Below are 13,049 nucleotides of genomic sequence, written 5' to 3'. Positions count from 1 at the left end.
GCGTATTGAGGAAATGTTTCTGTTGATTTGTAGGTCAAGGGGAAAGTCATCCCTAAGTACCCTTTGCAGCTGTATAAGCATAGATTCCCATTTCATGGAAATTGGATGCTTCTGAAGGCCTTTCGCCTCCTCTCTCCTGAGTGCTGTGACCTTCAGTCCAGTGAATAAATGGGGTTTGCACCATCTGTGTGGGGTGGGGGGGGCGGGCAGACTTGCACACCATCTTAGTGTGAGTGCATGTTTAGGTAAAGCAAGATTCACAATCCTAGCCACTACCATATTTCGTTTGGTGCGCTTGTACAGACCAAGGCCACAAGCCTCCCAACTGTAAAGGTTGCTGCAACTAGTGATGGCTATAAATGTGTTCTAGACAGCCTGCTACTAGTGTGCCAAGGAGGGGCAGGACTACATCATGTGCCGAAGGTCCATGTGGAGAGATAGAATGGACAGCAGAGGTTGGCCTCTTGAAGAGCTGATTGAATTTGTTTGGGGTAAAGTAGGCCCTGTGCCATGGAGAGGAGGAACATGGCATGTGCTGAAGGTCCGCGTGGGGAGATACAATGGACAGCGGATGTTAACCTCTTGGAAGACCTTACCAGTTTCTCTGGGGTACAGTAGGCCCTGTGCAAGATGGAAAATTGAGTATTGTTAAAGCTGGCATTTCTAGATACCTCTAGCGGTATTCTAAGGCAGGTAACAAATCAGAGTGATGAAGTTCCATGCTAAGATTAGTTTCCTACACCTCCCAAAGGCATGTTAAGGAGACCATGGTGTGTTCTTACCAGGCTCTGTAGAACATGATGAGTAGATGCCGACCTGTGCCCATTTCAATGAGCTTTTGCATTGTAACATTGGTTAAAGAATATGTGGTTATGCTATGAGGTTCCCATTTTAGTAACAGTACTGCATGTTTAGGATGGCAACACCACTGAGCATGGGAGACTGAGTGTAACCCATGCCACTTGGGAGCTGTCAGCTTAACTCCTGGCTGGCTCACAGTGCCTCACCTACACCTCCAAACCTGTTGGAGTAAAAGGGGATTACAGCAACCACAACATGGCACTGACTCCTCAGGGAAGTCATGGAAACAGTGCATATCTCTTTCAGTCATCTACTCACACATGCCAAGGTAAAACACAAAATCTGAACTGGAATTCATATTGTCTATCAAAGCAATCAAATTCTGGTATAAAAAGCATGTGCTACAATAATTAGGCAGATGAAACAAAGCAAGGTAGCCAACATTACAGTCAAAGTGAAGAAAATAACCCCAACGTATTGTGTGTTTCTAGATAGTATAGAGGTTTCTACTAAATCTGTCTAGATCTGAGAGCGTATTGGTTGTAACCCTCGGCCTGGCCTGGCCTATGGAAATAGCGCTGGACCCATACCTGAATCGAATAGCCGAGGTCTGCCTGTTGTAATGATGGTAATTCTCTTGGAAAGCTGAGAAGTCATAAGCTCCTGTAAAGCTGTCTGTCGTGTAGTATGCGTCCCAGGATGATCATGACTGGATTACCCTTTACCCTCCCTGGGCCTATGTATAGTTTATGTAATGGCCATACATTGTTTGGTCATCAGTTTTGATAAAATGCTGAGTCTTGGAGATATAAGATGGCTCCTGGGCTGGCAACAAGAGTTAGCATATGTGCTATATGTAGCAGCCTTGGATAAGGAGTGTTTATTATACGTGGGACAAAGGCTGATTAAATGTGCAGCGTGAACCCTTCCTTTCTAGAAAAAGCGGTTGGTAAAATATGTAAAAGCAAATTCTAAAAGCAGGCTTGCTAACATATTAATAAAAATATGTATAAAGGTAAAGCTAAAGCACAAGTGGTGCAACTAAGCTCAGACAGGGGTGCCCAACCCAGGTACTAAAAGGGTTCCCACATGAGTATCTACCACTAAGAGCATTACCAACTTGTCCTTCTGCATCATGCGACTCTTCATATGGATTATAACCAACTTCTGGCTCCCCCAGTAGGTTGCAATGATTTATTTGCTGGTTGAGGCATGCTTAAAAATGCTTTGGAGAAAACCTATTATTGAGACAAACTGCCAGTCCTGAGTTTGATGGGGCAGTCTTACATTTGCTTTTACGTGCTGTCTGTATGCTCGCATTAGTATAATTTTGTTTTTTATTTTGTTAGCTTCATGTCTGGTGTTATTTTAAGTATGATTGCTATTTGTGGGATCAGCAGTTTGAGTCCACTGAGGTTTTTTCCCCAGTAGCAATTGCTTATTCCCAAGGAAAAATATAAACCCAATTCTCTTTATACAGACTGACTATCTAATCCTTCCTCTCCATCAGTGCACTGCAGATGTAATCAGTGCCACCCATTCGGGTGAACCATACTTTCACGTCACAAACATTCCTTTCTGTTAAAATAACTCTGCAGTGTACCTCATCATCATTTCCATCCCTGCTTTCTACTTATTTTGAGCAAAGCTAGATGACTCTAGACGTGTTTCAAATAGATGGAAAAATTAGGGATGCTATAGCGTGCAACCTTTGAGATATATATATTTGTTTGTTTGTATGTGTATATATATATATATATATTCAATGGCATGTGTAGCTGCAGATACACATGCTGTGCACATCCCGCCATCTAGTGTTGGGCTCGGAGTGTTAAAAGTTGTTTTTCTTCGAAGAAGTCTTTTCGAGTCACAAGATCGAGGGACTCCTCCCCTTTCGGCTCCATTACGCATGGGCATCGACTCCATCTTAGATTGTTTTCTTTCCACCATCGGGTTCGGACGTGTTGCTCTTCGCTCCGTGTTTCGGTTCGGAAAGTTAGAGAAATCTCGGAAAATTCGACGGTATTTGTTTGCGTTCGGTATCGGGTTAGTTAAAACAGATCGACACTGAATTTTGAAGAGCTCCGGTGGCCCTTCGGGGTTTTCAGTTCCCCGGCGGGGCCTGGTCGGCCCGACCACGTGCGTCTTCAAGGCTAATGGAACAGACCCCATTCCACTTCAGCCCCGAATGTCACAACAAGTATCCTTACACAGATCAGCATCTGGTCTGTAATTTGTGTTTGTCTCCCGAACACAGAGGATACCTGTGAGGCCTGTCGAGCGTTTCGGTCGAGGAAAACGCTAAGAGACCGAAGAGCAAGAAGACTTCAAATTGCGTCGGCGCCGGCAGGACACCAACACTTGGAGGAAGAAGAAACCTTCTCCATCGCGGATTCGGACTCGGACGAGGTCGATTCTGAACAGACGCCAAGAACCGTGAGTAAGACTCCCCTGCCCAAAACTCACGGAAAAATCACTAAAGCCCAGGGGACGCCACCGCCAACAGGCCATGGCTTAACCCGAAAATTAGGTGACCGGCCATCGGCACTGAAAAGGGCGCACATGTGTCGAAGTCATCCGACTCCGGTCGAGATACCGGCACAGAACAGACTCGACACCGGGTCAGAGCAATCTCGACATCGAGAGAGCGGCACCGAAACCAGTCGGCACCGAGACATCGGAACACCGAAAAGCAAAAAAGTGTCTTCAGAGCCGAAAAAGACGGTCAAAAAGGTTTCGATACCGAAACATCCGCCCTCTGAGCCGAAACCAAGTTCCTACACCGAGGAACAGGGCCTGTCCTCACAGATGCAAGGACACAGATTCGGACAGGAGCTGGAGGCAGGGGAGCCAGATTACACTCAAAGAAGGCTCCACATTCAGAAAGACACAGGGAAAATCAGTACTCTCCCTCCAATCCGAATTAAAAGGAAACTTGCCTTCCAAGAAAAGGAGAAGCAACCCCAAGCAAAGGTGGCAAAACAAATAACTCCACCACCATCACCACAACGCTCACCACAACCATCACCGGTAGCCACTCCACCAATGATGCAGTCTCCAACTCATACAGGAATGAGTCAGGATGATCCTGATGCATGGGATCTTTATGATGCGCCAGTATCAGAAAACAGTCCCGGCTGTTATCCAGCGAGACCGTCACCACCTGAGGACAGTACTGCCTACACACAGGTGGTGTCAAGAGCAGCTGCGTTTCACAATGTCACCCTGCACGCAGAACCAATAGAAGATTACTTTTTGTTTAACACGCTGTCGTCCACACATAGCCAGTACCAGAGTCTCCCTATGTTACCGGGAATGCTAAAACACTCAAAGCAAGTGTTTCAAGAACCTGTGAAAGGCAGGGCCATCACTCCAAGGGTGGAGAAAAAGTATAAACCTCCACCAACAGACCCTGTGTACATCACGCAGCAATTAACACCGGACTCAGTGGTAGTAGGGGCAGCTCGCAAAAGAGCAAACTCGCACACCTCAGGAGATGCACCGCCACCCGACAAGGAAAGTCGCAAGTTTGACGCAGCGGGGAAAAGGGTTGCGGCACAAGCAGCCAACCAATGGCGCATTGCCAATTCACAGGCCTTGTGGCTAGATATGATAGGGCTCATTGGGACGAAATGCAACATTTCATAGAACATCTACCCAAAGAGTTCCAAAAGAGGGCACAACAAGTGGTGGAAGAAGGCCAAAGTATCTCTAACAATCAGATACGGTCGGCAATGGACGCAGCTGACACAGCTGCTAGGACTGTAAATACAGCGGTCACCATAGGGAGACACGCATGGCTACGCACCTCAGGATTCAAGCCGGAAATTCAACAAGCAGTGCTGAATATTCCTTTTAACGGACAGTAGTTGTTTGGGCCGGAGGTGGACACTGCTATTGAGAAACTTAAAAAGGACACAGATACGGCCAAAGCCATGGGCGCACTCTACTCCCCACAGAGCAGAGGCACATTTCGTAAATCACAGTTTAGAGGGGGGGTTTCGAGGACAGAGCACCTCAACCTCACAAACAAGACCCACTTACCAGAGTCAATATCAGAGGGGAGGTTTTCGGGGACAATACAGAGGGGGACAGTTCCCTAAAACTAGAGGGAAGTTCCAAAGTCCCAAGACACCGCAAAATAAACAGTGACTTCAGCGTCACAAATCCCCAACACATAACACCAGTGGGGGGAGACTAACCAATTTTTACAAAAACTGGGAGGAAATAACAACAGACACGTGGGTCCTAGCCATTATCCAACATGGTTATTGCATAGAATTTCTAAAATTCCCTCCAAGTGTCCCACCGAAAACACACAACATGTCCAAACAACACATGGATCTATTACAACTGGAGGTCCAAGCGTTGTTGCAAAAAGATGCAATAGAACTAGTACCAATTCATCAGAAAGGAACAGGGGTTTACTCCCTGTAATTTCTCATACCCAAAAAAGACAAAACTCTAAGACCTATCCTAGATCTCAGAACATTAAACATTTACATCAAATCAGATCACTTTCACATGGTGACACTGCAAGATGTGATCCCATTGCTCAAACAACAAGACTACATGACAACACTAGACCTCAAGGATGTGTATTTCCATTTATCCATACATCCTTCCCACAGAAAGTACTTAAGGTTTGTAATCCAAGGAGTACATTACCAGTTCAAAGTGTTGCCATTCGGAATAACAACAGCGCCAAGAGGTTTTTACAAAATGCCTTGCCGTAGTAGCAGCCCATATCAGAAGGCAGCAAATACATGTGTTCCCGTACCTAGACGATTGGTTAATCAAAACCAATACGCAAGAACAGTGTTCACAACACACAAAGTATGTCATAGAAACCCTTCACAAGCTAGGTTTCTCAATCAACTACAACAAATCACACCTACAGCTGTGTCAAATACAACAGTACTTAGGAGCAACAATCAACACAACAAAAGGGATTGCCACTCCAAGTCCCCAAAGGGTACAGGCATTCCAAAAGGTAATACAGGCCATGCACCCAAACCAAAAGTTCCAGGTAAAATTAGTAATGAAACTACTAGACATGATGTCCTCATGCATAGTCATTGTCCCAAATGTAAGATTGCACATGCGGCCCTTACAACAGTGCCTAGCATCACAATGGTCACAAGCACAGGGTCAACTTCAAGATCTAGTGTTGATAGACCGCCAAACATACACCTCGCTTCAATGGTGGAATACTATAAACTTAAACAAAGGGCGGCCTTTTCAAGACCCAGTGCCTCAATACGTAATCACAACGGATGCTTCCATGATAGGGTTGGGAGCACACCTCAACCAACACAGCATCCAAGGACAATGGGACACTCAGCAGAGACCGCTTCTTATAAATCACTTAGAGCTACTAGCAGTATTTCTAGCGTTGAAAGCATTTCAACCTATAATAACCCACAAACACATTCTTGTCAAAACAGACAACATGACAACAATGTATTATCTAAACAAACAGGGAAGGACACACTCGACACAGTTGTCTCTTAGCACAAAAAATATGGCATTTGGCGATTCTCAACCACATTCGCATAATAGTGCAGTGCATACCAGGAATTCAAAATCAGTTAGCCGACAATCTCTCTCGGGATCACCAACAGATCCACAAATGGGAAATTCATCCCCAAATACTAAAAACTTACTTCCAAAGATGGGGAACACCGCAAATAGACCTATTTGCAACAAAAGAAAACGCAAAATGACAAACCTTCGCATCCAGGTAGCCACTGGCTCACTCTCAAGGCAGTGCGTTATGGATGAGTTGGTCTGGGATATTTGCATACGCTTTTCCCCCTCCTTCCGTATCTAGTAAACAAATTGAGTCAAAACAAACTCAAACTCATACTAATAGCACGAACTTGGGCACGACAACCTTGGTACACAACACTACTAGACCTCTCAGTAGTGCCTCATATCAAACTGCCAAACAGACCAGATCTGTTAACTCAACACAAACAACAGATCAGACACCCGAATCCAGCATCACTCAGTCTAGCAATTTGGCTCCTGAGATCTTAGAATTCGGGCACCTATACCTTACACAAGAATGCATGGAGGTCATAAAACAAGCTAGGAAACCAACCACAAGACATTGCTACGCAAATAAGTGGAAAAGATTTGTTTATTACTGCCATAATAATCAAATTCAACCATTACACGCATCTGCTAAAAACATCGTAAGCTACCTACTACACTTACAAAAGTCCAAGTTAGCTTTTTCATCCATTAAAATACATCTCACTGCAATTTCAGCTTATCTGCAAATTACGCACTCAACTTCATTATTCAGAATCCCAGTCATAAAAGCATTTATGGAGGGTCTGAAAAGGATTATCCCACCAAGAACACCACCAGTTTCTTCGTGGAACCTCAACATCGTATTAACACGACTCATGGGTCCACCATTTGAACCCATGCACTCATGTGAGATACAGTACTTAACATGGAAGGTAGCATTTCTAATAGCTTTTACATCTCTCAGAAGAGTAAGTGAAATACAAGCCTTTACCATACAAGAACCCTTTATTGAAATACACAAACATAAATTAGTTCTACGAACAAATCCTAAATTCTTACCTAAAGTCATATCACCGTTCCACTTAAATCAAACAGTGGAACTCCCAGTGTTCTTTCCAAAACCAGATTCTGTAGCTGAGAGAGCATTACATACATTAGACATCAAAAGGGCACAAATGTACTACATTGATAGAACAAAACAAATTCGCAAATCAAAACAATTTTGTTGCTTTCCAAAAACCTCATACAGGGAATCCAATATCCAAACAAGGCATTGCCAGATGGATAGTGAAATGTATTCAAACCTGTTATATAAAAGCAAAAAGAGAACTGCCTATTACACCAAAGGCACACTCCACTAGAAAGAAAGGTGCTACCATGGCCTTTCTAGGAAACATACCAATGACTGAAATCTGTAAGGCAGCCACATGGTCTACGCCTCATACATTTACCAATCATTACTGCGTGGATGTGTTAACAACACAGCAAGCCACAGTAGGACAAGCAGTATTACGGACTTTATTTCAAACAACTTCAACTCCTACAGGCTGAACCACCGCTTTTGGGGAGATAACTGCTTACTAGTCTATACACAGCATGTGTATCTGCAGCTACACATGCCATTGAACGGAAAATGTCACTTACCCAGTGCACATCTGTTCGTGGCATGAGACGCTGCAGATTCACATGCGCCCTCCCACCTCTCCGGGAGCCTGTAGCTGTTTTAAGTTGACAAAAATTAGACTTGTAAATTTGTAAATATATCACTTTTAACCACATTATGTACATACATACTCCATTGCATGGGCACTATTACTATATACACAACTCCTACCTCAGCCTCTGCGGGGAAAACAATCTAAGATGGAGTCGACCCCATGCGCAATGGAGGCGAAAGGGGAGGAGTCCCTCGATCTCGTAACTCGAAAAGACTTCTTCGAAGAAAAACAACTTGTAACACTCCGAGCCCAACACTAGATGGCGGGATGTGCACAGCATGTGAATCTGCAGCGTCTCATGCCACGAACAGATGTACACTGGGTAAGTGACATTTTCCATATATTTGTGTGTGTATATCCATACATATATATATACGCATTTGTACAAATATGTAGATAAATCGTTTTACAAACACACACACCCTCCCCACACACACACACACACAAATATAGCTTCAGTCTTCTCTAAAGTTTGCCCCATGTAGCCATAGGTCATCAGTCACAGGGGGTGCCTTAAAAAAGAAAGATTTGGGAGAGAAATGCATTCTCTGATGTGGATGAATTGTGTAGCAAATCGTCCTCTCTCATACAGCCTACTCCATTTATTTTTAATGCTTTGTCCATGTACCTTTTAAAATGATTTGTCAAGTGCTATCTAGATGCCTGAAACCATGAACACAGGTTGGTGTCCGTGGACTACCCCGTTTATTTCAGCTTTCTGTGCCACATTTATCCACAGCTGTATGAAGATATGCGGACCGAGAATGAGAATCTGAAAGATCAGTTGCAGGAGACCGAGCTGAAACTCACACAGTTAAAGCTTGAATTGGAGAGAGTCACGCAGGTGAGCAGAGCTTTATAACAGAGGCTTTCCTGTTGCTAATCGTCTGCTGAATGCATTTGGAATGCTATCACTTTGTGTGTTTGTACAGTGTTTCCAGGTTCAGAAATCATGGGTTATTTTACCTCCTGGCCCTTTATCTGCCTTGGGTAGCCTAGAGTATTGGAATCTACTGCTTTTCTAGTGAGAATTCCTTTTTTCAGTTATTTTTTGGCTAAAACCTTGCCCTGTTACCAGGCCACCGTGATTTAAAAGGCAGATTAGACGCTGGTGAGTCCTTTGCATACCAGGATTCTTTAGAATTTCCAGTTTGTCAAAATATGTGCAAGAGCCTTCAGATGGTATCTTGTTGTTTGAGGCTTTACTGGACGAGTTACATGACGTCTGGGGATTAGGTGCAGTCTGTTATAGCTTTAATGAGATCTACTGCTAGGAATACACAAAATTTCCTCCATGATTATCACAGTTTGGTACACCTTGAAGTTCAGCGATGCAGTCGTCTTACCCGCGAACTGGAATTGACCAATATCACTACCATTTCTCTGGACATGGGTTGAAACAAGTTGGACACCTGGGGATACAAAGTGTTTGTTTCAGTGAGGTTTACCCTATGTTCTTCTATATCTACTTGGCTATCCACCCATTAGATGCCTATTCTTTGGGAGTCGTCACCTTTGGTGTTTCCAAGTCTCAGTAAGCTATTTATAGCGTTGTTACAAAATTGGGTACATGCTGTTAAACAAGCAGTGCATACAGTGATGGACAGTGCTGGTCCCCACTGCATGCTGAGCAGTCTTTAGTGTCATCCTGCGAAGGAATCTCTTATGAGCTTTTCCGACCAGACCTGCCTGTTGGTGCTTATTTTGTAAAAGTGCCTGGGGCCAGCGTTTTGTTCAGAAGCCACTGGCTGGTGTTGTGAATATGGTGGTCCTGAATACCGGGAGTGCCTAATCTAGACTTCACCGCATGCCTCCTTAGTCCATCACCAGTCACTCCCTGCACCTTTCTCACCATTGCAGAATTTATTTTGAGGTTGTATTTAGCCCAAACTTGGCCCAAGGCCATTAGAGCACATTACATATAAAACAGTTATTTTACATTGTTTTTGGCTCCAGAATCCTCCATCTGCTCAGAATTTAAAACACCGGTGGAGAGCCAGAAGAAAAGTAGTTTTAGCACTCACAGGCATAACATCACATCCATAAGCCCTCTAGGTAATGAACAAGGTATTCCCTGCCTTTTCTAAAGGTGTGCGTTTGTGTGTGTGTGTGTGTGTGTATGTATATATGTGTGTGTGTGTGTGTATGTGTATATATATATATATATATATATGTTCGATGGCATGTGTAGCTGCAGATACACATGCTGTGCATTATCCTGCCATCTAGTGTTGGGCCCGGAGTGTTACAAGTGTTTTTTCTTTGAAGAAGTCTTTTCGAGTCAAGAGACCGAGGGACTCCTCCCTTTTGGCTCCATTGCGCATGGGCGTCGACTCCATCTTAGATTGTTTTCTTTCCGCCATCGGGTTCGGACGTGTTCCTCTTCGCTCCGTATTTCAGTTCGGAAAAGATAGTTATCCATCGGAAAATTCGACGGTATTGTTTGCGCTCGGTATCGGGTTAGTGCTAGCACATCGACACCGAAGAAAGAAGAGCTCCGGCGGCCCTTCGGGGCTTCCACTCCTCGGCGGGGCCTGGTCGGCCCGACCGCGTCAATCTTCAAACCTCATGGACCGGACCCCCTTCCGCTTCTGCCCCAACTGCCACGCTAAGTATCCTTATACAGACCAACACTTGGTCTGTAATCTGTGTTTGTCCCCGCAACACAAAGAGGATACTTGCGAGGCCTGTCGGGCATTTCGATCCAAGAAAACACTCAGGGATCGAAGAGCAAGAAGACTCCAGATGGCGTCGACACCGGCCGGACACACCGACGTCGAAGAAGAGGAGAGATTCTCCATTTGAGATTCGGACTCGGACGAGTCCGAGACCGACCAGCCGAAGACGCAACAAACCGTGAGTAAACCAGCCCCGGTAAAAACTCACAAAGATTATGAAGACCAAGGGGACGCCACCGCCAATAGCCCATGGCTTAACCCAAAAACACGGTGACCAGACATCGGCACCGAAAAAGGCCTCCCAGCAGCCGAAGACATCCGACTCCGGTCGAGATACCGGCTCCGAACAGACTCTGCACCGAGAGTTCGGCACCCTGAAAGTCAAAAAGGTTTCCTCTGAGCCAAAACAGACTATAGAAAAGATTTTGGTGCCGAAACATGCAGCCTTGGAGCTGAAACAAGGCTCCTATACAGAGGGACAAGACCTTTCCACACAATTACAAGGCCACAGATTTGAACAAGAACTGGGCATGGGAGAGCCAGACCATACCCAGAGGAGGCTGCATATACAAAAGGACACGGGGAGAATCATAACTCTTCCTCCAATAAAGATGAAGCGCAAGCTCGCACTCCAGGAGGCGGAAATGCAGCCAAAGGTGAAAGTGGCTAAAGAAAAGACACCACCACGTTTCTCCCCACAGCAATCGCCAACACAATCACCACATTTGTCCCCGGTGGCAACACCCCCAATGATGCAGTCACCAACACACACAGGGATGAGCCAAGATGACACGGATGCATGGGATTTGTATGATACACCGGTCTCTGACAATAGTCCTGATTGCTACCCGGCAAGGCCGTCACCACCTGAGGACAGCACTGCATACGTGCAGGTGGTTTCAAGGGCAGCTACATTTCATAACGTAACATTGCATGCAGAGCCCATAGGGGACGATTTTTTGTTCAACACCCTCTCATCTACGCACAGCCAATACCAAAGCTTGCCAATGCTGCCAGGCATGCCAAAACACACCAAACAAGTGTTTCAGGAACAAGTCAAAGGCAGAGCCATCACGCCTAGGGTGGAGAAGAAATATAAACCTCCCCCTAGCGACCCTGTGTAAATCACATAACCGTTAACTCCTGATTCGGTGGTGGTAGGAGCAGCCCGGAAAAGAGTGAACTCACAAACTTCTGGAGACGCACCACCGCCTGACAAAGAAAGGTGGAAATTCGATGCAGCAGGCAAAAGGGTGGCAGCACAGGCAGCCAATCAATGGCATATTGCCTATTCGCAAGCTCTGTTGGCACGATACGACAGGGCACATTGGGATGAAATGCAACATCTCATTCAGCACCTTTCCAAAGAGTTCCACAAACGTGCCCAACAGGTTGTTGAGGAGGTGAAAGCTATCGCGAACAACCAAATAAGGTCGGCTATGGACTCACCAGACACGGCGGCGAGGACAGTGAACACGGCAGTAACCATTCGAAGACACGCATGGTTACGAACCTCCGGATTTAACCCAGAAATCCAGCAGGCTGTGCTGAATATGCCTTTCAACGAACAACAGTTGTTTTGGCCGGAGGTGGATACAGCGATAGAAAAACTGAAAAAAGACAAGGATACGGCCAAAGCCATGGGCGCACTCTACTCCCCACAGAGCAGAGGCACTTTTAGGAAGCCACACTTTAGAGGGGGGTTTCGGGCCCAAACCACAGAGCCTTCCACCCCATAAGTCAGACCCACATATCAGGGCCGGTATCAGAGGGGAGGTTTTCGAGGACAGTATAGAGGTAGACAGTTCCCTAAAACAAGAGGGAAATTCCAGAGTCCAAAAACCCCACAAACTAAACAGTGACTTCAATGTCACAAACCCCCACCACACAACACCAGTGGGGGGAGACTTACAGATTACCACCACAACTGGGAACACAACTACGGACGCGTGGGCCCTAGCCATTATCCAACATGGTTATTGCATAGAATTCCTACATTTGCCACCAGATGTGCCTCCAAGAGCACACAATATGACCAAACAACACTTAGACCTGTTACAACTAGAAGTCCAAGCATTGTTACAAAAAGAAGCAATAGAACTAGTACCCAACCATCAAAAAGGAACAGGTGTTTACTCCCTGTATTTCCTAATTCCAAAAAAAGACAAAATACTGAGACCCATATTAGACCTCAGAACACTGAACCTTTACATCAAATCAGATTTCACATGGTGACACTTCAAGACTTGATTCCCTTGCTCAAACAATCGGACAATATGTCAACATTAGATCTCAAGGATGCTTATTTCCA

At 45.2% G+C, this 13,049-nt stretch overlaps 1 protein-coding gene across 1 annotated transcript in view; it reads left to right on the top strand.

The window, feature by feature from the left end:
* PPP1R12C (protein phosphatase 1 regulatory subunit 12C) overlaps window positions 1-13,049 on the top strand; it is a 615,622-nt gene that overhangs the window by 556,694 nt on the left and 45,879 nt on the right. The window contains exon 19 of the mRNA XM_069201799.1: window positions 8,800-8,904. Within this exon, the coding sequence (XP_069057900.1) occupies window positions 8,800-8,904 (105 nt within the window). The remainder of the gene's footprint in view (window positions 1-8,799; window positions 8,905-13,049) is intronic.

This window comes from Pleurodeles waltl, chromosome 7 (assembly GCF_031143425.1).
Source record: "Pleurodeles waltl isolate 20211129_DDA chromosome 7, aPleWal1.hap1.20221129, whole genome shotgun sequence".
Taxonomy (NCBI): domain Eukaryota; kingdom Metazoa; phylum Chordata; class Amphibia; order Caudata; family Salamandridae; genus Pleurodeles; species Pleurodeles waltl.
The sequence above is the reverse complement of the archived record's forward strand: the minus strand, read 5'-3'. Positions and strand labels throughout refer to the sequence as shown.